The sequence below is a fragment of the Gossypium raimondii genome, chromosome 12, assembly GCF_025698545.1.
Source record: "Gossypium raimondii isolate GPD5lz chromosome 12, ASM2569854v1, whole genome shotgun sequence".
Lineage (NCBI taxonomy): Eukaryota > Viridiplantae > Streptophyta > Magnoliopsida > Malvales > Malvaceae > Gossypium > Gossypium raimondii.
In genome coordinates, this window is record NC_068576.1 from 30,963,297 (window position 1) to 30,991,085 (window position 27,789).

At 34.6% G+C, this 27,789-nt stretch overlaps 1 protein-coding gene across 6 annotated transcripts; it reads right to left on the minus strand.

Annotated features, from left to right (window-relative positions):
- Positions 1-5,673: 5,673 nt before the first annotated feature.
- Positions 5,674-17,999, minus strand: LOC105763676 (transcription factor TGA1). 6 transcript variants are annotated; one of them, XM_052625523.1, is made up of 10 exons: positions 17,792-17,999; positions 15,420-15,582; positions 15,251-15,325; positions 14,159-14,218; positions 13,993-14,070; positions 13,837-13,903; positions 9,201-9,314; positions 7,858-8,129; positions 6,902-7,129; positions 5,674-6,244 (listed from the first exon to the last, which is right to left on the minus strand). In XM_052625523.1, exons 2-10 carry the CDS (start codon positions 15,576-15,578, stop codon positions 6,092-6,094), a joined length of 1,206 nt encoding a protein of 401 aa, XP_052481483.1. In that variant the 5' UTR covers positions 15,579-15,582; positions 17,792-17,999; the 3' UTR covers positions 5,674-6,091. The 6 variants fall into 6 exon arrangements, with proteins under 6 accessions (XP_052481483.1, XP_012437433.1, XP_012437430.1 ...); XM_012581979.2 differs by having other exon boundaries at positions 13,837-13,900; positions 15,420-15,651; positions 17,792-17,997; XM_012581976.2 differs by having other exon boundaries at positions 15,420-15,651; positions 17,792-17,997.
- Positions 18,000-27,789: the final 9,790 nt, after the last annotated feature.

The following is a 27,789-nucleotide window of genomic DNA, read 5'->3' on the forward strand; positions in this document are numbered from 1 at the left end:
AGCCTCCTAGAAATGTATCAAAGGTTAGAAGCTTTCTTGGATTAGCTGGTTATTACAAACGATTTGTAAAGGGATTTTCCATGATAGCTTTCCCATTGACAAGGTTGTTGCAGAAAGATGTCAAGTTTGAATGGACTAAAAAGTGTCAGCAGAGTTTTGACAAGTTAAAGGCATTGTTGACTGAAGCTCCTATTTTAGTACAACCAGAACCGAGTAAAGAATTTTTGATTTACAATGATGCATCCTTGAACGGATTGGGTTGTGTACTTATTCAAGAAGATAAAGTCATCACATATGCTTCCAGACAGTTAAAGCCACATGAGAAGAACTATCCGACGCACGACTTAGAGCTGGTTGCCATTGTATTTGCGTTGAAGATCTGGAGACATTACTTGTACGGTGAGAAATGCTGAATATTTACTGACCATAAAAGCTTGAAGTACTTGATGACTCAGAAAGATTAGAACTAGAGGCAAAGAAGATGGCTAGGGTTGATTAAAGATTTTGAGTTTGTGATCGATTGCCACCCGGGTAAGGCAAATGTTGTTGCTGATGCCTTGAGTAGAAAATCTTTATTTGCATTGAGAGCTTTGAATACCAGTTTGGTTTTATCTGATGATGGTTCCATTTTAGCTGAGTTGATGGCTAAACCGATGTTTCTCGAAGAAATCTATGAAGCTCAGAAAAATAACAGTGAGTTGCAAGCTAAAAGAGCTCAATGCGAGTCGAGTGTAGAGTCTGATTTTCAGATCGGTTCTGATGGCTATTTGATGTTCAGAGACAGAGTATGTGTACCAAAGAATGATGAGCTTATTCGGAAGATCTTACAAGAAGCACATAGTAGTTCTCTGTCTATTCATCCAGGTAGTACAAAGATGTATAACGATTTAAAGAAAATGTACTGGTGGGCAGGAATGAAAAGAGATATTTCAGAACTTGTTTCTAGATGCTTGATCTGTCAATAGGTAAAGGCCGAACATCAGGTACCTTCAGGTTTATTGCAGCCTGTGTTAGTTCCTGAGTGGAAATGGGACCGAGTTACCATGGATTTTGTAGCAGGGTTGCCGTTGACACTGAAAAAGAAAGATGCAGTATGGGTTGTGATTAATAAGTTAACGAAGTCAGCTCATTTGATCCTGATTCGTATGGATTATTCACTTGACAAGTTGGCTGAATTGTATGTTTCAGAGATAGTCAGACTACATGGGGTACTGTTATCGATTATCTCAGACAGAGATCCGAGATTTAATTCACGATTTTGGAGGAAATTAAGAAGCTTTGGGTACAAAGTTAAACTTCAGTACAACTTTCCATCCTCAAACCGATGGTTAGTCATAGAGAGTTATTCAGCTACTTGAAGATATGCTCAGATGTTGTGTTTTAGAATTTCAAGGAAGTTGGGAGAAATATTTGCCGTTGGTAGAGTTTGCCTATAATAATAGTTATCAGTCGAGTTTGAAGATGGCTCCTTATAAAGCTTTGTATGGACGTAAGTGTCGTACACCTTTGTATTAGACAGAGCTTAAGGAAAATCATATTTACAGGGTTGAGTTAGTCGAAGAAACGGAAGAGAAAGTAAAAGTTATCAGAGATTGTTTAAAAGCAGCTTCAGACAGACAGAAGTCTTATGCAAATTTAAAAAGAAAAGAGATCGAGTATCAAGTTGGTGACAAAGTATTTTTGAAAGTATCCCCGTGGAAGAAAATTTTTAGATTTGGCAAGAAAGGCAAACTAAGTTCACGTTTCATTGGACCGTTCGAGGTGACTGAAAGAATTGGGCCTTAGCATATCGGTTAGCTTTGCCAACTGAGTTAGAGAAGATTCATAATGTATTCCATGTGTCTATGCTACGTCGTTACCGTTCCGATCCATCATATGTGATCTCACCGACAGAGGTTGAGATTCAACTAGACATGACTTATGTTGAAGAACCGGTAAAAATTCTAGATAGAGAGATCAAGCAACTAAGGAACAAGAGTGTTGCACTTGTGAAAGTGTTATGGAATAGGCATGGGGTTGATGAGGCTACATGGGAGCCCGAAGAGGCTATGCGGAAACAGTACCCAAATCTCTTCACAGGTAAGATTTTCAGGGATGAAAATCCCTAAAAGGGGGAGAAATGTAACCGATTTTGGGCCTAGTCGAAACAGTGGTTTCGGGACCACAAATCTGATGACAAAAAATTTATTTTTACTATATTTTTATGGCCTACAATTTCACGGAATGATTTCATGAAAATTTCTTCAAAATTTTCGACCTTTGGGAGCTCAATTTAGTCAAAAGGACTAAATTGTAAAAAAGTGCAAAAGTTGAGTTCTACATGTTAGAGGTGTCCAATTGTTATGAAATTTCAAATTGAAGGTCTTTATATGGTAATTAGACCATTGATTAAGTTATGGACAAAAATGGACATGAGATAAGTGAAATAGGAAATTTTTAAATTAGGGGTATTTTGGTAATTTGGTAATTAAAATGAATTAAAAGGGAAAAAGATGGCAAATTGTGCTCATATTCTTCATTTGGCTGAAATTAGCAAGAGGGGAAGCCATAGTTAGGGTTTTCAGGCTTGCAAGCTCTATAGTAAGTGATTCCAAGCCCCGTTTTTAATGTTATTTACGTTTTTGGAGTCCTGGTAACTTGATTTAGCTTATTCTAGCAATAATTTAACCTAAGGTTCATATTTGGAAAAATACCCATAGGTAAAATGTGTTTATTTTGATGTTTTATGGTAGAATATGAAGTTTTAAATTATGTTAAACGATTTTTGCTAAGCGATTTTAAGTGAAAACGAGTAAAATGACATAATCGGTAAAAATACCTAATGTTCATAAGTGTTAGAATGGGAATTTGATGTTACCATAGAAGGGAAAAATGTTCATCATGTTATAAAACATAAGAATAGGGGATGAAGTTTAATTTCTGAGTTTTGGGGAAAAAGTGTAAATATGTAAAAGTTTAAGGGAAAAATTGTAATTTTACCAAAGTTAAGTCAAGTAACGCCCCATGCTCAACTTCGGCAACGGTCTCGGGTAAGGGGTGTTACATCTGCCACACCTTTAAATATAATGGGGTCACCAATTGATGCTATTGTCTTCGATTTTTCCCCTTTTCATTATATGAAACGCATATGATTGGCTTGAATCACAAGCTCCAGGTTGTATCACTACATGGGACAAACTTTTAGGGAGCTTCTTACACAAATTCTTCCCCAAAAGTAGAACCATCCAATTAAGATGTGATATTGCCAACGTCCAACAAGTTGAAGGCGAAAACCTATGTGAGGCATGGGAATGCTATAAATCATTGCTGAGGATGTGCCCCCATCATGGGATGCAAGAATGGCTTCAGATGCAAATTTTTTATGACAGTTTGGATGGGAATTTGAAGTCTGGTTTAGATGGCATATCTTGATGAGTGTTCATGAAAAAAAATACGAGCGAGCCTATCAGCTAATTGATGACATGACCATGAACTCGTATATGTGGCCAAATGAGAGATTCTTATACGACCCAAAATCATCAACAATTAAAGTGGTTCACGAGGAGGATAGATACTAGTAAATATTAGAACAGTAGCACCGTCAAACCACCCATGAATGACTTGGCCCGAAGTTATGGGAAATACTATGAGAGCCAACTGAAAGATGTAAATTATTTGGGTAATAGGGATGGAAACCCTTATTTGAATACCTATAATCCCAATTAGAAGGACCATTCCAATTTGAAGTGGGGAGGTAATCAATGAGGTGGAAATCTAGTGCAAAATCGATCAAATCAACCTTATCAACCCCGCACATGCTAGGAGCTAAGGAATGATCAATGATGAGTGACCACACTTTATGTGATTAAAGCCTAGATAGAATAAACAGGGAAATGCAATCAATAAGGTCTGAGTGTGCCCAAACTCGTGCTGACATTGCTAAATTGAAGGAACAAGTACGTCAGATAGCAAGCTTGATGAATGGAATATGAAGACAAGTAGGAAAAAACATCCCAAGTAATACGGAAGACAGTCCTCAAAGGGATGGGAAAGAACATGTGAATGCAATTAGACTCCATTTAGGTAAAACCCTTATAAACTCGAGTGAACCCATCAAAAAAACTATAATTTAAAAGATAATGTGGATGATCCCATTTACGAAAATAAGCCTGATGAGCTAATTGAAAAGGTAGCCGAATCAGTAGTTGTGCCATTAATCGCGAAAAAATTTTGATCCTGTCATGAAGTAGATACCATTCTCATCGAGGTTGTAGGACAAGTAAAAAAGGGATGAAGTAAAATTTGTAAGTTTTTAAAACTTATTTAAATCCTTTAATGTTAATTATCCACTCCTAGAATTAATCAATAAAATCCTAAAATATGCCAAATACATAAAAAAAATTCATGTCTAGGCATAAGAAATTAAAGAAGGGTAAGCAAATTAACATTGATGCTTCATGCAGTGCAATAATTTCTAGGCATATGCTAGGAGCCATTTTGTATGACTTATTGAACCAAATGGCATGTTTTAAGGGTACACAGCAAGTGTCATCGTGACCACCAAACATCGACGTCATGACTTTGTTTTTTAATGCCATGACATTGTTCTCTTTATGTCATGATGTTGCCAAACAGTCAATGACGTCGTGACTTCTCATGTTTCAACGTCATGAATCCACTGATTGTTTCAACATCATGACTCCACTGATTGTTTCAACACAAGTTTTCATAACTTTTCCAAAGATTCATGATAACTTTAGTAGGCACGACTTGAACCAGGAGATGTTTCAAAAATATTTTTAAAGCTCTCGTAACTTGTCTATTTTTGATGGATTTATAAATTAAAAAAAATTATTTTCATATTGTAAAGAAATGTAAGATTGGAATCTAAGTTGCTCCGGCAACAGAATGTGATGTTCTGCATTCGAGTCCACTATTTGGGCTGGGTGTGGGGTGCCACAACTGGTCTGTCTGGTTTGATTAAATAAATCATTAAAAATTATAAAAAAATATTAAAATTTTGGTTCAACCAACCAGTACCGGTTTCCGAGTCCATCGTTTGGGCCAGGTGTGGGGTACCACAATCAACCCGTTTGGTTCAATTGAATAAATCATTAAAAATCATAAAAATAAAAATCTGGTTCCATAGCTTGGTTCAACCAACCTACACCAATTCCTGGATCAATCGATTTAATGCCCTTCTCTAAATCAATACCTTGAACAGTTCTCGATCCAATCGACCCGGTTCAAACAACCTTACCATTTTGAATTGCATTGAATAGCCAATTTACTCGATTCCTGAGCATTAAGAATTCTCCTTCTTTTTGGCCATCTAGGCTTTTAGGTATATTAAAGTAGTCCTTTGTAGTTTAAAACATTGCGTATGGGGTCTGAACCTCTGCATTCTTATTTTTAGGATGAATCTCTTTTGTATCAACAATTTTAAATTTGTCCATCAGAAATATCAACCTATCTTTCTCGGTTATAAGTTTTTTATACAAGTCTGTGTTTGATACTGGTATTTCAATTTATTTTTTCCATGTTGGAGGATCATAGTTGCATACCCAAGTCTAAATATGTGTTAGATACAACAAAACTTATAAAAACTGAATGGGCAGAGCAATATAGATCGCAGCCACTACAATGAAAACAACATATTTTGTGCTTTTCAGATTGTAAGTATGTTAAGAAGCATTGAATTAATATTAAGTGAAACTTTATTAACATCCAATGAATGATCCAATGCATGTGCAACTTTTGACAATTAGCATTGGCCATGTCCATGATACAGAAAGAACAATAAATTTTGCATAGAAGTTTCAACTGCTATATATGACTCAAATGTAGAACCTATGTATATACACACTTTTAAGATTATACATAATGTACAATAAAGCATTGAAAATCGATTTGATCTCAACCTTCCCCAAGTAAAATTAACTATTCATATGTTCAACATCTCAGACCTCAGTTTTCTGATAAGCTGCTTCAAAAAAATGTGGACTGCATAAATCGATGCTACTTATCTTTATAATGGCATTTACCAAAAGGCATGTCTGTTTGCAGGACGAACAGTTCTTGCAGTGATCATCCAATATCTTCTACTGTAAGGCTAGGCAGGTTCACGAGGATGGGTAGCCCATAGTGTACTCAAATCTTGAAGACGTTGGATGTATTCTCCCAAAGCAAGCAAGCCTCTAGCTGCCTGTCGAGTTGTTAGGATGTGAGACATCTGTTGTAGAGTTTCTTGCCGTAGGTGGTCAGCCTGCACATAGAAAAATATTAGACATTAGTTGAAGCTTCAAAACATCACCCAGATTTCCTCTTTTTCATATCCAAAACATTAACAAGATTTTGTCATGTGGATTCGAATTCAAAAAATTCTCCTAAACAGGATTCTAGTAAACATGAATATGGGGTACGATCCTCCAAGCATATGAAAAACTTCCAAAAAGTTTAATATAACCATGTTGGACTCATATCTGTATCTGGCAACATAGTTCACAACAAAAAATTCATTGACCAAGACTGGCAGTTTGCACCTTAAGGTCTAGGAAACCCTAGGTTTCATGAAAAACATACGGAGAAAATTCCAAGGATACAATTTAACCAATATTACCCATCATAGTTGGTGCAGCCTATATTTAAACATCATTTCACAATACAAAAGAAACAACGATGATGTAGACCATGGACTTACATTCATTATGAGATTCAAAACACGTGTACGTATCAAATATGTGTATTTAATTCTTTTCATATTTGGAGGATCTTAAATTCAGACTTCCCCTACTCATATCTTTAATGTATGTGAAATACAAGTGGCAGTCACAGGTAAAATAACTAAGATAAGAGCAAATGCGAGGAAAAACTAAAATAGTTTGTATTAAGCCCATGAGACCATGGATGATGCAATCATTACCTGGTTCACAAAGCAGACTAGAGCTTCTAACTTCTCCATTGCCATAGCCACCTGAGGAAAGTATGTACCTTGGCCCAGTTGACCAGCTGCTAAAGTCGCAGATACAGTCTCCTGGAGTTTCTCCATGCCTTGCGAAAGGGCATCTTCAGCTTGCTGACATGATTGTTTCAGGTTACAAACTTCAAAAATTTGCTGGTCTGTCAAGGGGTCTAGCTGAGCCACGAGCACCTGTAATCAACATATGATCACAAAAATAAAAAAATAAATAAAAAGATTCCATATTTAGTGATAGAGCTTGGACCAGAATTCCAATGAAAAATACAAGAAAATTATGTCCATCAAGTAATATGGGATTACAGAGTTAGTTTATTACAGCTTATGTTGCTTCGACTCTTTATTTAAGTACCCATATGTGATGCTTAGATGGATAAAGGATATGATCCTCTAAATACATGAAAAACTTTTAAAAAGAACTGAACATACTCATGTTGGACACATTCTTGTATCCAACACTGACATCCAAGTTTAACATTGTTTAAAGCAGAATTGATTAACCAATGACCTCAATTGTTCTGTAATCATGTGGGTGAAAAGACCAAGCAGAACCAACATAAGGGTAACTACTGGTCAAATTCAGTGATCCAAGATACTAAATATTTAGTTTTTGATGCAGAAATCCTGGAAAACCCTAGAAGAGAGCAATTGCAAAGGATTAAGAACAGAGAAAGGCAAAACCTATAAACTGAAAGAGAAAAACACCCAAAATTCAGACAAAATGCAAGCACACATCCATAGGAATTATTTGCACATACATCCATATAGATAGTCATTCATCTAAGTTTTCATCAATGCCACCCTGCAGGAATAATTTGCAGTTAGGTCCTCTAATATAGGTTCTCCTCCCCTTAAACAGGAATGCTATGATCTACAGTTAATTAAACTATATTATGCATCACCTTAAGAAGTTCTGAAGGCCGAAATCCACCAATCCATGAGAAAAATCTCTCTGCTGATGTTTTCCACGTACCAGACATCACATAGAAAACATCTGCCTTGGCAACGGTTGATTTCATGCGGAAAAGTTCAAAATAGTGGCTCATGCCATTTTCTACAACTATGCGAAGCTCAATATCACTTATCTGGGCATTCAAAGCAGTTCTCAGTTCACCTAATTGTCTGTTTTGTACTTGCATCCAATGTTTGTACTCCATCTCAAACGCAGCAATCCCTGCAGAATCCTTAGACAGGCTAATCATTGAAAACATTAAAGAATGAACATTAACTTGAAACCAGAAGAAAAGGGCATCGAAGAACATATCATTGAAAGATTGCATTCAGTACATGAGAGAGTTGTCAATGAACCTTCATATACTACAAAAAAATTTTCAAGGTGGTCTAACAATAACACTGTTAATATCGAAGACTAATGTGTTTCTACAGCATATAAATAAAGAATTTAGCTCAGTTTCAATCAAAAGAGTGAAGCTTTTGATAGCTTATTCATACAATACGATGTATGATCTTCAGCTAAGTAGAAACTCAATTCTTAAAAGAAGTTAAGGTCTTTCATTAACAACATGTAACTTCTCTAGGAAAACTTGTAATGTCCAATGGAAGATGTTTAACTGTTGAGATCCTTTTACTTGTGAGGAAATCAAGTTAGCTGCAATTTGAGAGAAAGTTTGAATACCTTTTTCTCCAAAGCCAAGAAATGGCCAGGTCATGTTTCTTTTGAAGTGTCATCCTACAGGTTTCACTAAGGTTGCAGGGGTTTTAATCCACAAAACTTCACAAATACCATGGGCAACTGCTCTAAATTCAGCTTTGGCACTACTGCTAGCTACCACATTTTGCTTTTTACTTCTCCAAGTGATTAAATTTCCTCCAATGAAAGTACAATAACCTGATGTAGACTTTCGATCAATAGTGTTTCCAACCCAATCTGCATCAGTGTAGACTTCTACCAACAAATGTTCATGTCTTTTAAACAATAACCCCTTACCAAGAGTCCCATTTAGATATCTTAGAATTTTGTATATAGCTTCAAAATGATCTTGTCCTGGTGAGTGTATGAACTGACTTACTTTACTTACAGCAAATGTAATATCTGGACATGTATGGGATAAGTAAAGTAACCTCCCAACGAGTCTTTGAAACTTATCAACATTCACCACATTTTCACCTTCAACATGCTCCAATTTCAGGTTGGGTTCAAATGGGGTTTCAGCTGCTTTACATCCAAGCAAACCTATCTCTTTAAGCAAGTCCAGAGTATATTTGCATTGAGAAACAAAAATACCTTCTTTAGATCGAGAGAACTCCATCCCAAGGAAATATTTGAGTGCTCCTAGGTCTTTTATCTCAAATTGTTCAGCCAATCCTTTCTTTAACTTCTGTTCAATATGATCATCACCTGTCAAGATTATGTCATCCACATACACAATCAAAATAGCTATTTTTCCTATATTTGAATACTTGTAAAACATGATATGATCTGCTTAAATTTGACAATAACCAAGAGCTTTTACCGTCCTTCCAAACCGTTCAAACCAAGCTCTAAGTGACTATTTGAGCCCATATAAAGATTTTCTTAACCTACAGACTTTATTTTCTCCTAACCCTTTATCAGAACCCAGAGGTAAACTCATTTAGACTTCTTCTTCTAAACCCCCATTTAAAAAAGCATTCTTAATATCCAACTGGTGTAAGGGCCAATTTTGATTCACAGCCAAGGACTATAAAACTCAAATTGAATTGAGTTTTGCAACGGGAGCAAAAGTTTCTTGATGATCAATGCCAAAGGTTTGAGTGAACCCTTTAGCGACGAGTCTTGCCTTATACCTTTCTATATTTCCATCAGCATTGAATTTCATGTTGAATATCCATTTACATCCCACAATTTGTTTATTTTTGGGTAAATTTACTATCTCCCAAGTACCGTTCTACTTCAAAGCATTCATTTCCTCCATAACTGTTAACTTCCAATTCGGATCATTTAAAACCTCCTTAATAGTTCTCGGAACAAGCACGTTAGACAATTTACTAACAAATGCTCTATGACGAGTTGAAAGCCTATTGCAGGATAAATAATTACTAATAGGATGTTGGGTACAAGTTCGAGTTCCCTTTCTAAGGGCTATAGAGATGTCAAGATCAAAAGGTTTGTTGGAAAGAGATGAATCAGAATTAGAGACAGAAACAGAAAAAGGTTGAGAAGTCAAAATAGGATCGAGATTACCAGAATCAGGTGTAGAACTTTCCCCCAAGGATTTTGAATGGTTTCGTGGTAGATTGATCGGCAACTCATTACCCTTTTTCTAAGTCTTTTTCCGTGAATAAACCAAGAGCTCAAGTTCAAGAGTGATTTTATCCTTTTTTAGTATTTCTCCCCCTGTTCGTGACTCATGTAATTGATTAGGATGTTCCTTATGGCTAACATCTTGAGTTACTTTTTCTAGAGATGATGATAAATCATTAAAAACAGGATTTGGCAAGAGTGTAGAACTTTTTCAAAAAATTTTCACCTCTCTTTCTTGCTAAAAAAATTTTGTAGGAAATTAAAGCTGGTTTTCAAAAAATGTGACATCCATGCTTACAAAAAAAAATTTAGCTACTGGATTGTAACACTTATAACCTTTCTTGTTCGGAGCATACCCAATGAAAACACATTTTTCTACTCTCGGATCAAGTTTAGAGCAAAACCTGTTAGGTATGTGAACAAAAAAAGTGCACCCAAAAATTTTTAATGATAGATTTGAATAGATTCTACACTCAGGAAAAAACCTTTTAAAATGATCTACAGGCGTGACATATTTTAGAACACGAGTATGCGGCCTATTGATAAGATATGGTGTAGTCAAAATAGCTTCTCCCCACAAATATTTTGGAACGAGCATAGAAAACATAATGGCACGAGCCACTTCAAGTAAATGTTTATTTTTTCTTTCTGCAATTTCATTCTGTTGAGGAGTATCACAACAAGTGACTGATGTAAAATGCATTTATCTTTTAAAAAAATTCCCAAATAAACATTGAAATATTCAGTTCCATTATCAGAACAAAGAATGCTGATTTTAGACTGAAATTGGTTTTCAACCATTTTATAAAATTCTTGAAACACATTCTTTAGTTCTGATTTTTCATATCAAGTAGACCAAACATAGACAAGTATGATCATCAATAAAAGTTATAAATCATTTTTTTCCAAACATGGTGGTAACCTTGGAAGGTCCCCACACATCACTATGAATTAGGTAAAACAGTTTTGATGCATGATATGGTTTTGTAAGATAAGTTGCAAGATGACTTTTAGATAAAACACAACTCTCACATTGAAAAGAAGAAAAATTCAAGTTTTTAAACAGATATGGAAACAAGTATTTTAGATAAGAAAAACTAGGATGTCCTAATCTATGATGCCAAAGCATAATTTGGTCACGAACAGAACTTGAACTAATACCACTCAAGCCTTGAGCTGTTTTATTCGCAGAACAATAATCATCAAAATAATATAGGTCGTCGATCATCCTAACACTGCCAATCATCCTCCCCGAGTTCCGATCCCGAACCTCACCGTGAGAATCAAAGAAAACAACATAGCAATTAGAATTTTTAGTTAATTTGCTATTTGATAATAGATTGCAGGAAAAATTAGGAACAAACAAAACAGATTCAAGATGTATACTTTTTGAAATTTTATTTTTCCTTTTCCTGCAATAGACAAAAAATTACCATCTGCAACTCTAACTTTTTCTTTCATAGAATAGGGTGAATAGGTATCAAACAAGTGTGACAGAGAGGTCATGTGATCAGAAGCTCCTGAATCAATGATCCATGGTAAAGAATTTGGCTACAAGATAGAGCATTAGAGTTGCTACCTGTTTGAGCGAGAGAACCACTAGGAATACTGGATGAGGAATTTGATTTTAGCAGTTTTAGAACTTGATCTAGTTGCTCTTTATTAAACGAACCTATCTCAGCTTCACTTGTAGAGGAAAAAACATTATTAGGTTTATCGCTGGATCTGTTACTCTTCCAATTTTCCGGTTTGCCATGAATTTTCCAACAGGTTTCTCGAGTATGGCATGATTTTTTTGCAGAAATCACACCACTTAAGACTTTTGTCCTTGCTGCCTCAGCTGGGCTTTATTGGCATCATAAGTCATTAGGGCTGAAGCAAAAAATCACACCACTTAAGACTTTTGTCCTTGCTGCCTCAGCTGGGCTTTATTGGCATCAGAAGTCATTAGGGCTGAATTCTCAAGTGGTACAGTAGTCTCCCTTTTTCCAAGCATCATGTTTCAGCGACTTTCTTCTCTTCTAACTTCTGCAAATACTTCACCTATGGGAGGTAGAGGCTATCAACCTATAATTCTCCCCCTTACTTTATCAAATTCAACATTTAATCCAGCAAGAAATTTCTAAATGTGATGATCTTCTGCCATCTTTTTATAGTTTTTGCAATCTTCTAGAGACTTCCATTCATAATTATTAAACAAATCCAAATCTTTCCATAGTCTTTTCAATTAATTGAAATACTTGGTGATCTTGTCCTCTCCTTGACGAATCTCTCCAAGTTTTATAGTTAACTCATAAATTTGGGACTGATTTCCAAAATTAAAATACATCTAATTAACATTATCCCAGAGTTCTTTGGTTGTAGAATAGCACATATAGTTGGAACCGATATCGATCTCCATTAAATTTACAAGCCATGTCTTAATTATGGAATTTCAGGGTCCCAAAGAGCATAACAGGGGTTCTCCTTTGCTAGTGCTTCCTTATCTCCTGTCAGGTAGCCAATCTTTCCTCGCCCCAGAATATACATTCAGACAGATTGAGACCAACACAAAAAATTATCACTATTTAAATTGATATTGGTGATTTGAATAGAATGCAACTCAGAGTTGGAATCATGATTTCCAGTAGATTTTGGTTGGGCAGATGAGAAAGTAGAGTTTGATGAAGTTTCAGACATGGCTAAGAACTACTGAAAAAATTTTTAGGGTTTCTATAGAAGTTAGGAAAAAATTTCCAGCTCTGATACCAAATAGAAACTATATGGGAAATAAGAAAAGAATATTATTCTTATATATTTACAATTGTGATACAACACCTATATATAGGTAATAGCAACCCAACAATCTAGGAGTAATTTAATCATTTCTTAATCTATACAAATTAATTATTCTAAAATTACAATAATCTTACAACTAGCATATCTTAAATTAATCTACTTTCCTTTTTAACAACTAGCCTAATTGGTATGTATTGCAGGTCATTTGGCTCATAGACTTAGGTTTTGTCCTATCCCATTTTACCCCATCTTCACTACTTCCTCGAGTAAGTGATGCTTTTAGTTTGTGTATAAGGTTTGCTTTACTTTTGAGCAATGCCATACTTTAGCTTTCAAAAAGTTTCTATTCTGCTTAAGGTACCATCGTTCTCTCACAAGATTTTCCGGGAAGACATGGAAGCACTTGAGAGAATATTATGTGAAGAATCGCCACTTAGCATAGAGATAAGACCTGATCCACTACTTCCATTAACAAATGGTCCTATGAACCCAACATGGGATTAGATGAGGTTTGAAGGGCCCAAGACTCTCTCAAGGTTGCAGAGGCCAAATCCTCTGATTCGAGAACAACTAACATTTGTTCCCAAGGTATGCTACATAACAAACATGATTAACATCTTACAACTTAATTGTTAACTTGACAATGTATTTAATCGACTCTTTCAATAATGTTCAAAACCAAAATTTAGTGGTGGATGAAATGTAATTCACCGTTTATCAATATGTATAAATAGTAGTTTTGAAACATCAGATATCGAAACAACTAAAGCATCTTATAGAATTTCAACAAGACAAAGGAATATTTGGAGCAAAAGATACAAAAGAATAGAGATAACTGCCAGTATTTTGACAAACAAACCTGGGTTTACTACTCCGGAAAATCCAAGATGACCAGCTTCTAACCCTCCACCAATATAAAGACCCTGCTGCAAAAGTTTTATTGCTTAAGTAGCTTTAAACAATTCTAAAATGACAAAAAAAACAAAAATAGCAACAATATTAATCTTCTTCAAACCTGTTCTCTTGCTTGTTCAAGCTCTTTCTCCAATTGAATCAACTTTAAACGACTACTTTCCAACTGTTGAACATATGCCTGAAAGGCAATTCCAAATCAAGTTATTACAGAAGTTCGAATGTTGCCTTCAGCCCATCTGTTTCAGTGCAAACCAACATCCACTTACCTTTTTCCGCAAACGGCTTTTACGAGCAGCCTCACGATTTTGTGCAAGACGTCTTTGTATCTATAGATATTAAAGGTATTATGCACAAAGCAGATTAGACCCCTATTTAAGGTAAACAGATCATATACAAACAACAATTAATACGACATATTCTATGAATTTAGCAGCTACTGAATGAAACAGGTTTGGGGAACATATATTTTTCCATTAAATTAGATTTGTTGAGATACTGTGCAAGTTAATTCAAGGACTGGATCATCATTGACAAGACAAGAAATTAACAAAAGAGAAGGCCTCATTAGCTAGTTGAAAAAAGAAAAAGGTCTCCTTGCTAACATTATAAAATCAGAAAACATCTGCCATTGACATGCACGAAATATTTGGCAGAAAATACCATAATTGCATCTCCTAGACTCATCTTAAAAAAGAAGAAAAATAAAAATAAAAGCTTTTACGCAATGCAATGACCACATTTCAGAACTACAAGTCTTCTAAACAACGGGAAATAGGAGCGAGAATGAACAAAATACAATTCAAAGCAGCAAAATAAGAGCTTCTTTGTTTACAAGATAAAAAAGTGCAAGGGTGGCAGAAATGATCAAAAAGAATTGAGCCTAGAAATTTAGAACTGAAAGTAATACCATCTTTTAAAATTTTGTAGGAAACTTTTTCAACAAACCAATAGATACAGTCTATCTGATATTGCTCAGCATGATACAGAACAATATTTATATCTGGTTAAAATATGCTTCAGATCTGTGTACTCTTCATGCATTTGGAATTTCATCCTCTTTCTTTTATTTAAAGAAATTTGTCTCTACTTTTCAGATTTAAGAATACAAGTTCAATTGTTAACATCCTTAGAATTCTTCTATTAAATTCAACATGTCATACGAGTAAATTTAACAGAAGAATTTTTACGGTGTTAACTGTTGAACCTAAATTTTGAAATCTGAAAAGTGAAAATAAAAGTAGAGGGACTAAATTCCAAATATACAATGAGTACAGGGACTTGGAGCATATTGTAAACTTTATATCCATTAACATCCAAAAAGAAACAAACAATTAGCATCACATGCAATTCACTGGTACCTTATCAAAAGGTTTGCTTGCTTCTTGGTCATGCTTGCAAGAAGGTGCTGGCATTTCATGTGAAGCAGTCTCAGACTGAAAATTTCAAGTAAAAATGGTTACTTGTCTCCAAAATAAGATAAAACGCGATTTACTACCAAGCAAATAATAATGCCTCAAAAATTTGCACCTCGTTTTCTAGCTTATTATCCACTTCAACAATCACTGATGCAGATATACTGGGATTGCCAATACTCTTGAAATTTTCCCCCCACATGCCAATCTGGTGGATAGGCTCATAGGTACCCATCATTCTTGAAGGCACAAACTGGGTGGATGGAAAGTCCATGCTTCTGGAATTGATAATGGTGGCAGCTTTTGTACAAGTTAGATTGATATTATAGGCATTGAGAGCTTAAAGTCTGGATAGAAACAAGACATAGGTATGTATAAGCTTGGGGAGAAGCACAAAACGAACAGGCAACAAAGAATATAATTATAAAAGCTAATCACAAAGATGCTGCATATTTTAGGACAACCCCAATCAAATAAATGGCATTTTCAATTGAGAATCACCCTTTGATAAATCAAGAGGTTTAACTAAAGAAGAAAAAGCATGTTCAAAAACATATTTTATTTCCTAAATATCATACTGACAACAAGCTCACTAGAATCAATTATCTCTTTGAGAAAGCAAATAAAAGAATTTCATGAAAGAAAAATTAGAAGGAAAAAAAAATTCGTGATTTAAATCAAAAGTAACTATTGCATTAGTCCTACTAGAATTAGGGAAATAAAAAGCTTCGACTAAAATATAGAACTCATCCATGCACAAAAAATTGGAAGAGAAATGGTAGATTTTCAAGATTAAAATTGTAAGCAAATCTTGTTAAAAATGGTCCCCATAATGGAACCATCAACGAGAGTGTAACCAGTCTTAGTGACCTCTTCAATGGCACCATTGAAGTTTATTTAAAGAATTCAACATCGTATAAAGAAAATAACACTGAAACCCTAACTCCCATCATGGCACTCAAACAAACATGGCATGAACGCAAGTGTAAACAACTAAAATGTGGTTCCTATCTGTAAGAATGAATGAAAAAGAAGTAAATGCTACCAACAAATAGAAAGAAAAATATCGCCCCAATCTAAACTTTGATTTTCAGCTTCAACTTCAATTCAAAAGAATCATTTAAAAGCTCCTAAGCAAGTATCACAGCTTCAACAATCAGGACACTGCTGCAAGCTCCTATAATCTTTCTTTCCGTTTCCCCCTTTGCATTACATGTTCTATCATCAAGTTAAAGTTCCCACTCCCTCCCCAGTCTAATTCAGTCATAATAACCTTTGAAGATACTTAATACTGTGCATCGGCAATTAGACCCTTTTATTTGGACATATAGAAGCCTAACAGTTAAGGAAGATAAATCTATGCTGCATAGTAGGATCGGCAACAGCACTGATTGCTGTGCAAGGTCATAGATAATAGAGAATAGTTGGTAAAGGATGGACAATGACATCTTTTTGTGCTTCCCCGGCCTGTTTATGATTCCACTAAAGAGCAATCAATTACGCAAAATCAACTTGAATTTAGTGCTTTCTTCTCAGAAAACACAGATTATTTGTATCCAAGTGTGAGAAAAGATTGAAAACCAATTATGATTCTCCTCTACCCAGCTCAGTCTTAAGCTGTCAACTGTTTTCATTATTGGAGCTCACTGTTCACTTGTCTCTTATGTTCATGGTGGACCTATTGCTACTCCTGTTCCTAGTCCTAAAATTCTTCATTACCATCAAAACTAGAAAGATTTTCTTCCATAGGACCTTTCTTAATATGCACAAAACAAATAACAAAACTTGCAGAAAAAATAGTTTCTTCTGCTTCAAAAGTAGATTGCATAGCAGTGAAACAATTGTAGATCCTAGCAAAATCGCAACAGGTTGAATAAAACAAAGGAGAATTCAAAGAAAACCCAAAACATTTAAATAAAATTATGCATAAGCATATGAATACGGATAAGGAAGAATTGAGAGCTTCTATTTGAGTCATTCAATAGCAACAGATGGAAAAAAGAAGAAAAAAGAAGCAAACTCCGAAAATCAAATCTGAAAGGAAACATGATTAATAATCAATATTTATCCCATCTATTTTTTCACCTCTGAACAAAAGTTCCACCAAAAAAAAATCATCCAAGATAGAGAAAAGAGAAATAAAAGATGCATGGCTAACAATTAAACGCTAAACCCAAAACCAAAGAAATTAGCCAAAAAAGTAAATGAATAAAAACCCATTTCCTTAACCCCAAAAAATTTCAATACTTCTCTTAATTTACATCTTACATAAAAACAAAAATAACAGAGAAAACTCCAATTAAACCGAAAAAATGTTTAATTCAAAGGAAAAACACAATACTTGAAAACACCCTTTGTTTAAACAACTTAACCAGTTTTTGAATGTTATATTTTTGTGTTATTTTTCTCCCCCAACTCTCCCGGAAACCAAACACCCACCAAAATTTTTCAAAAAAGAGAGAAGAAGAAGAAAAAGGGAAAACCAACCTTCTCGTTTGAAGGGTCGTTAGAAAGAGTTTCCCGCTAAAATTATAGGTCCAAAAACAGCACAAAAAAAAAAAGTTGAAATTCAACAAGCAATGGCTCCTTCTTGTATCTAAATCGCCCTCAGTCTCATCACTCCCAACATCAATCCTACTGAGAGCACCACACCTTAATACACCCCATTCAAACTGTTCCACCAATCTTTTATATTTTCTTTTTAAAATATTCTTTTTTTCTACTAATAATATTTTGTATTCTTTCGTATAAATTTCTTTTTCTAATTATCATTTTGCATTTGTCTGTGTGTTATCGTGATCTTACACACTACACTGAGTCGACAGCAACACCATTAACAATTTTTACATTATATTAAAAAAACAAATTTATTAATTATTAAAAAGAATTGCCCATCTTTCCACTATCGCTAATGTGCGCACCAGGTGGCTTCTTATCCTACGCACCACTCCCTCTTAACCTACGCACATCCTTCTTCCCTTCCTTGTCTTGATAACTCACGTCATATTTCCCGGCGGAATTTGTTTTTGTCTTTAGTGGGAAGTTAGGTTTAAGCGCTTGGTGAGAGCGTGGGCGGGAAATTCAGGCGAAGGAGTTGACGCGTGCGTGTAACCGCCTCACAAGGAGCGTGGAAAGGTATTTTAAAGTTTTTTGTTTCGATTTTATGCTTTTGGTGGTGGGATGGTAACGGCTATTCCATTGAGAAATTCGGGGGTAGGGACGGGTAACAAAAAGAATATGTGAGCTTATTAATATTTGATATACTGAGATTCTCTAAGGGCAGTATTGGAAATTTAAAATAAAAAAGAATTTGAATCTTCTTGGAAGAATAATGAACATGTTTGCCCATTACTAAAATATATAAGATGGATGTGCAGGAAGCTTCGATATACTTACTTTAGACTCAAGTTTAGGGTATTTTAACATCAAACTTTGTATGTGAATATAGAAACAAATATAGAAACAAATGTATGTTTAAAAATAACATACAATAAGTCTGTTTTTTAACATGTTTCTGTCTGCCGCTGCTGGCAGGTTCTTGTTTTTAGATTTATGTTAGTTTTATGGTTCTCTTGAAGGATCTTGACTGCGCTATTTGTATCAAGGGTTGTAACAGGCTTAATCCATATCCGTCACCGGAACAGGGTTACGAAGCATTATCGGAGTTTACAGATCAAATACAATTAATTCATATTATTTACTATTCATATCTGAAATCAATCATATTGTTTCTTAAATGGGCCCTCGAGGCCCAAAGTATGCATTTAAAATAGGTCGGGACTAAACCGGGAACTCAGAGAATTTTTCGCAAAATTTCAAAAATTTTCCTAGGTGTAGGGGACACACACCCGTGTGGTCAGGTCGTGCACGCTTGTGTCTTAGGCCATGTGGGCATTCGAAATAGGGGCACACGGTCGTGTCCCAACCCGTGTCCAATTTAGGTTGCTTATTGACTTGGGTCACACGGCCAAGCCACACGCCCGTGTGCTAGGCCGTGTGAACAACTTAATTTACATTAATTAGGGGCAAGGGTCACACAGCCAAAACACACGCCCGTGACACACGGCTAAGACATACATCTGTGTCTCTACCCGTGTGGAAATACCCGGGCATTCTGTTTCTTAATTTTAAAGATGCAGGGGACACACGGCCAAACCACACTCCCATGTGTATGATCGTGTGTCACACACGGCTGAGACACATGCCCGTGTCTCTACCCGTGTGGACAAAAATAGGTCATTTCCAAGGCCACATTTCACACCCAACTTGGCGTCAACCTAACCAACCAATTTTGCACCATTACAAGTCACAATAAGACCTTCAATTCAAGCCAATTTCAAGCTCAATACATGTCATAACATCCCATATTTCCAAGTATTCAATCTTACCTAATTGGCCATATAAATATATGAGTATATTTCACCAATTCATGCAACCCTTAACATACTTATGTAACTTCCACCATTCAACCATTTTAATGCACATCAAACATGATAAGTCCTTATATAATTACAATAAGATATGTTTAACACTAGTCATTCCAATGGCTAGTTATAACCAAAACATTATCATGCCAACATTGGCTAAATAACCTATACATGCAATTATAACTTAAATTAGTTTTCTAGTTATACCAAAATGAGCTGAGTGATAGTGTGGTGATGCTCCGACCAGCTTCTAACCTTTACGAGCTTCCAAATACTATAAACTAGAGAAAATAAAACAAAGTAAGCATATAATGCTTAGTAAGTTCGTATAACGAGAAATTAACTTACGATTCATTTTTTTTAAAATAAACATATAAATGGCATCCAAATAATTTGGCTAAAAGCCTATCACTAATCACGTTAGTCATGTATTTCATATGAATAATAAGCATAAGGATGTGCTCATCAATACCAAATTTCCATGTATTTCATGTATATACAACTAACAATTCACTTTAAATTCATTTATTTTCTCGTATTAGAGTTTACCCGTTGAATCATTTAAAATATCAATGGATACCCGGTAGTACACATAAAGTGTACAAGTCTATACTTCGTCAATTCATATTCGGGATTGTTCATACGAGCACATAAACGGGAAGCTCTCTCTCGAGCCATATAACGAGAAGCTTATATGAGCCATGTAACAAAAAGTTTATCCAGGTTGTATAACGGGGAGCTCATAAGAGCCATAATCAGGAAGCTCATACGAGCCAATAACGGGTAGCTCTGAAAAGCCATTAATCGGGAAGTTCAAGCGAGCCATATCGGGAAGCTCATAAAGAGCCTTTAATCGGGAAGCTCACGAAGAGCCATAAAATGGGACGCTCATAAGAGTTGCGGTGTGTCCACAACACATGCAGGATCACAACCGATCGAAATGCTCCGAAGAGCTATTAGCGGGAAGCCCGCAGGAACTGTATAACGGGAAGCTCGAAAGGGCTAATAACAAGATGCTCTTTCAAGCTGTGGTGTGTCCGCAACATATATAGGACCACGACCAATACGAAAACCCTGTATCCATCGAAATTTCATCTATTCAAACGAGACTTAATATTTATCGGGCTTTGTCGGATATGTAATCAATTTCATATAAATAGCAATTATACAATTCACATACACTACATTAAATACAATTATATAAATATACAATTTAGTTACACGAACTTACCTTGATAATGTTCGTGTTTGTAGGGTACTAATTCGATACTTTTTGTTTTCTTAGAACCAATTCCGTACTAGATCTATCCGGATCTATACGAGTAAATTTAACTCAATTTAATACAATTCACATTCAATTTAATCTAGTTCACATCTTAGGCAAAATTACTATTTTTCCCTTATACTTTTGATCAATTATGATTTTCCCCTAGGCTCGGAAAATGAAATTCATGCAATTTAATCCTTATTCCAAGCCTAGCCAAATTTTTCATATAACAATAATATCCATGTATTTCACAAAATTAGAATATTTCCATGAATTTTACAAAATTTGTTTATCTATCAACAACCTTTCCAATTCTACCATAAAATTTATAATTCATGCATATTCATCCATTGCAAAACTTTAATACTTTGATAACTTTGCAAATTAATCCCCAAAATAGCTAGATTAGGTTAATACGATCTCGAAAATATAAAATTACTAAAAATGGGACAAGATTACTTACCTAATTAAGCCAAGTAAGCTTGCTTGAATTCTTTTCTCTTAGCTAGGGTTTCCATGAAAATAATTTGGGGAAAGATGATATTTTGTTATTTAATTAATTATCATCTTTTCATCTTTTTATTTCAATTTAGTCCATTTCTTTATTTAATTTTCCATGGATGAATCATCATACTTATCACTAACTCCATTTAATAGTCTAATTGTCATATAAGGACCTCAAGTTTTGAATTTCATAGCTATTTGCTACCTATAGCTACTAGCACTCAACTTTTACATTTTATGTAATTTGGTCCTTTCCTCCTAATCAAACATGTAATCGGTAAAATTTTCTTAACGAAATTTTCATACATTATTTCTATCATAATGCAAACCATGCAATAATATTAAAATAATTTTTCTTTCTGACTTGAATTTGTGGTCCCAAAACCACTGTTCCGATTTCATTGAAAACAGGCTGTTACAAGGGGTTCTGATTTTATTATCTTCGCCAATTCACTAGTTTAGTGGTAGATATATTTCAATGGAAAGAGATTTGGCTGTGTTGTCTTTGGATGATGAGGAAGAGGAAATTATGCATATTCAAAAGGAACTTGATTCGGGTATAGAGGAAGTTGAATTTTGTTTAGCGGGGTGTTTTTTAACAACAAGCGTTATACACTTTCTAGCAATAAGGAGTACAATGGCAAATTTATTGCATCCGATAAAAGGGGTTCAGATCTTGGATCTAGGGGAGAAAAGATTTTTGTTTAGATTTTACTACAAAATGGATCTGGAGAGGGTACTTAAGGGGTCCCCGTGGGCTTTTAATAATCATCTGTTAATGTTGCACCATTTGAGGGATGAAAAGGATCCATTGAAGGTGCCACTAATCTTTGCTAATTTTTGGGTACAAATTCATGAAGTACTCCCGAAGAGTATGATGGTTCAAATATGAGGAAGGGAGTACGAAATTATTTGCGAGTAAGGGTTCAATTGGATGTGAGACGACCTCTGAGGAGAAAGAAGAAGCTTCTATTTTTTGTCCAGAATTTGCTCTTATGTCAATTTTAAATATGAACAATTGACTCTGTTTTGTTTCTTTTATGGACGGTTAGGGTATAATGATTCTTTTTTTCATTCTAATATGGAGTTAGGATTTGAAGTTGTTTTAGCACACTCAAACCCAAGTCCTCTTGCATTGGCAACAATGCCCATACCAATTGAGCTAAGACTCAATCGACAGATAAAGATAATCTAATTTAATTCAATCATCAATATATGATTTCCCAAGTGATATAATCAACATAGCTCAAATAATTAGTTCAACAAATTGCCGACACCTTAAATATGAAAATTGTCTCTATATAAATTTTGTGGGCAAGGGAGTGGGCACTTCTCCCTCTAGCACCAAATTACTAGTTTCATATTTTTCAACAAATATAATGATATATATATTGAAATATATATATTTCATCATATAATTACATATTTATTATTTTATCTATATAAATAAAATTATTAATTAAAATGTGAATTAAAAGTAAAAATATACAAAGAAAAATATATCAAAATAATTAGATGATGTTTTTAAAGAATAAAATATATTTTTATTTAACATAATGATATATACTAAAATATATATTTTCATCACATAATTATATAACTATCATTTTCTATATAAATAAAAATGAGTAATTAAAAACATGAATTAAAAATAAAAATAAAACAACATGAATTAAAAATAAAAAATGCTCGAGAAAATATTTTAACCAAAGATACATAAATAAAATATCACACATTTAGTTAACAAGCAAATGACACATCATTTAACATAAAATACATTTTATAAAAAGTGCTTTTCCTAAAGCGTGTCAGGTATTGTATTCCGTGAGTATTTTATCAATAAAAACGATTTATTTTTTAAATAATCTAAAATCAACTTAAATCTTAACTTTCCTATTAAAATTATGCTAATTTTGCTGAATCTAAATGATATAATATACTACATTATCCAGTTTTGATGTAAAGATACATACTTTCGTGCAAAGTAGGGTAAAATATTAATATTAATAAAAAAAATTAAGTATACTTTTATTTATCTTAGGTTATATTTTAGTCACTTATGTTTGAAATATTACGTTTTAGTCACTTATATTATCGTGTTACAACATTTTAGTCACTGAGCATTAGTTGTTGTTAACGGTGTAACGGTAAGCTGACGTGACACATTAAATCATCATTTGAAATGAAAATTTGAGGTTAAATTATACAATCGATCCCCATATTTTTTTTGTTTCAAGCTATTTATTTTTTTCTTTTATGCTATTTGAACTTTCTTTTTTTTTTTCCATTCTCTTCTCCTTCTCCCTCTGTCTTTCTCTCTTCTCAATTTCTTTTAGCGTAGTTTTTCTATGTTTTTCATTTATTAAAACTAGTCCTTATACTTTAATTCTTTGAACAATTTAAATTGGGAAGATCATTCAAAGAGAGGGAGAAGCAGAAGAGAATGTAAAAAAAAAAGTTAAAAGAACATAAAAGAAAAAAATTAGATTGCACAAAACAAAAAAAAATATGAGGACCAATTGTATAATTTAACCTAAAATTTTTGTTTGAAATGATGATTTAACATACCATATCAGCCTACCATTACACGGTTAATAACAATTAACGGCTCAGTGACTAAAATGTTACAACACGTTGACGTAAGTGATTAAAACATAGCATTTTAAATATAAGTGATTAAAATGTAACATAAGATAAATAAAAATTACTATTTTAATAATTCACCTAAAAAATTTAAAATAATCTATTAAACCTTCTGTATTTTATTTTCACCAAATATTTAAATTAACCTAGCATGAAGCACATTTTTTTATGTCATATCGGGGAAAGTTGATAACATTTTTACTTGAACACGATTTGGAATCAGAATGTTGTCTATATCAAATTAAAAAGCATACAAGTAGTACCAAAAGTTGGTCTTTGATTGGACAAAATTTCAGTTGGAAAAGCAACGTCCTTTCATGTACTTAAATAAATTAATACCTCATAAACGGGTGATTTACTAGAAAATCCCCAATTTTTTAAAAAAAATTACGGAAATGAGTCATTTTTGTTTAAATTTATGGAAATGAGTCGATTATACAAAAACACACTCAGTTGGTGCTGTTTTTAGGGGATAATTAGAAAAGTGCATCTAGTTTAGCGCTTTTTTTCCCTTGACCAGTAAAACGCGTCCTAATAGGGGCGAAGCTAGAACAATTTTTTAGAGGGCGAATCAAATTTTATTTTTTTATGGTCTATATCTTTATAATTTTTAAAGGATTAAATTGAATTTTTATAATTTTAAGGGGGCCAAAGTGTAATTTTACCTTTATTAATTTAAAATTTTAAAAAAATTTAAAGGCCTAAATAGCAATTTTACATTTTAGGGGGGTCAGGGCCCTTGCCATCCCCTTACATTTGCCTCTGCGTCTTGGTCAATGCATTTCCCCCGTGTTTTTTAGGGTTTCAATTGTTTAATTAGGGTTTAGTGTTTATTAAATTAGGGTTATTGTTTATTAAATTAAGGTTTTAGTGTTTTATTTAATTTTTTAAGTGTTTATTAATTAGTGTTTTAGGAAAAATGATTATTATTAGGGTTTTGGGTTTGTTTAGAGTTTAGGATTTTTAGTGTTCATAAATTAGAGTTTAGAAGTTTTGGAAAAAAATTTAACGAGATGAGTTCTGAAAAAATATCCCGGAAATCTCGAAATATCTAAGATGTTTCTGAAAAGTGCCCCGGATAGTGGGGGTTGAGGTTTGTAGAGAAAAAACGCTCCAAGCAGGATGCACTATCAACATAAGTACTGAAAACGCTTTCAGCTGGACGCCCTTTTCAGTATTGTTGTTGATAGTGCGTTCTGCTTGGAGTTTTTTTTCTTTACAAATTTCAACCCCCACTATCTGGGCCATTTTTACAGAAACGAGTGGGATGTTATCCCTTAGGCTATAAATGACTCATATTTCAACCTCTGGTGGCGTAAGTTGGAGCAATAGAATTTAAAGAAGTTCAAAAAAATAGAATTTCGTAGTAAGCATAAGCATTGATTTTTCGTGTTAATATTTATTTGAAGCATTATATTTTTGCATAATGTTTTTGTTTCAAATTTCTCTCGACAAATAATTTGGTTAAAAATGAGTAGACGAATTAGTGCTATCATTTATTATGACGGTGAGGTCTGTGACACCAAGAACGGTGTGGTTTTTTTTATTGGAGAACACAACGCGACTTACTTTAACCTGAGCATAGAGTTTCCAGAACTTCAGAAAAGAATTAGGCAAAAAAATCGTCGGATCTACGACAGTAAGAGTATTGTCTATTAAGTATCAATTTTGTGCTTCGGTCGATCTCGTGAGATATGACGCATTCGATATCAAAGGTGCTCGGGACTTGGAGTTGATGGTGCAGACGTACACCGACAGTGGATCACCATTTCTTGAGTTATATGTAGAATTTTCAAGGCCAGATGAAGGACTTGCAACTTCAACATCTCTTTCTATTCGAGAGGCGAAAACGGTTGAAAATGTCAATAGTCCAACCACTTTGTTAGAAAGTTCCCATTATGATATCCTAGAATTATCAATAGGAAGACATTCATCCATCTCGGTCTCACATTTCAATCATGAGAGGAAAAACACTGAATTCTCGAGTTTTAGTGGTAGAACGGAATACACAACCCCTGCACGACACTCAGTTAGTGGATGGGACATGAACCTCGGTGGGTCGATGTTCAACACTGGGAATACTTACTGGAGAATTGCAGCAACTTCCAGTGGTTGGCAATCGACATGTGATTTTGGACATTCCAACATGTACACGAGAAGGGATGATGTACTTCCTACGACATCCACCGGAGAGGGGACCTCCAACATGGCAGATGTTGGTGGGTCTGAGAATGAAGATGGTAATAAATTCGATGTGAGCCCACCCCGGAAGCCTAGTGTCGACGATTCATAAGTTGCATTATTTTCTAAACCAAAGCCTGTTTCAATTGAACTGAAAGACGATAAATGGGGTGAAGGTGAAGATGAAGAAGAAGAAGATCCACGATTCACGGCGTACTCGCCTCTAACCCACATGCATAATTTTGATATATCGGTAGAGGATGGGTTGGAGTTTGCAGAATTACCACATAGGAGGCCTAGCCATTCAAGTCTTTCATTGGATTTAGGTGATTTCAAAGTGGGCTGGGATTTTTCCAATAAAGATGGTTTTCTCACTACATTGAAGTGATACATCATCAAGAACGGGGTTAACTTCCACGTGGTTAAATCTAAATGTGCAATTAGAGACGGTAGATGGGCATGGAAAATCATAGTTTTTGTTAAGAAAAAGATAAGGTTATGGACGATAAAAAAGTTTACCGGTCTGCATACGTGTGTTGCCTCTGGTATAGTATCACTGGGTTATTAAGGTTTTATTAATTAGGGTTTTAAGTACAATTCCACTTAATTTAATGTATTTGTAAGGTTACAAGTGTTTCACAGGATCATCTAAAGTTGGATTTAGATATGATCGCGGGCATAATACTATTGATGGTTAAAGCGGATTCGAGGACTACTATGTTTGTTTTAATTGCAAATATTAATAACCACTTCAACTACACTCCTTCGTACTGCAAGGCACGGATAGCAAAACAGAAGGCCTTGAAGAAGATGCACAGTGGGTGGGACGTGTCATACAGCAAGGTATGGTAGTGGTGTCAGGTGCTGAAGAGGTACGTCTTGGGTTGCGATCTTGAAACGGAGCCCGCATACCACAACGATCGCTTGCTCCGTAAATACCGAGTGTTCCATCATCTGTTTTGAACCTTCAAGTAATGCTTTGAGGCATTCCAATAATGCAAGCCGTTGGTACAAATAGACGATTCCTTTATGTATGGTAAATATACCCATCGACTATTATTGGCTATGGCATAAGATAGTAATCAGAAGATCCTTCCAATTGCGATTGTAATAACACCGGAAGAGACAGCAAATGAATGAGATTTCTTTCTGAGATGTCTGCCCCAAACCTGATATATGTGTCATCTTAGATCAGGAAACTGAAATACTATAGGCAATTGAATAACAGGGAAGCCTCTGGGACTGTATACACTATCAGTACTATCTAAGGCACGCTGCGTCCAACTACTACCAGAAATATCTCTCTACCACTAAGCGATCACAAGTGGCCAACATGAGTATGTAATCACCACCAATATTATTTGGTTTGTAATATTCCACTTGTTTTTTTTATCTTATTTGGTATGTAATCATCATTATCAACTTCTATTGACAGGGTATGAGATCATTAAGGACCGTTTTCA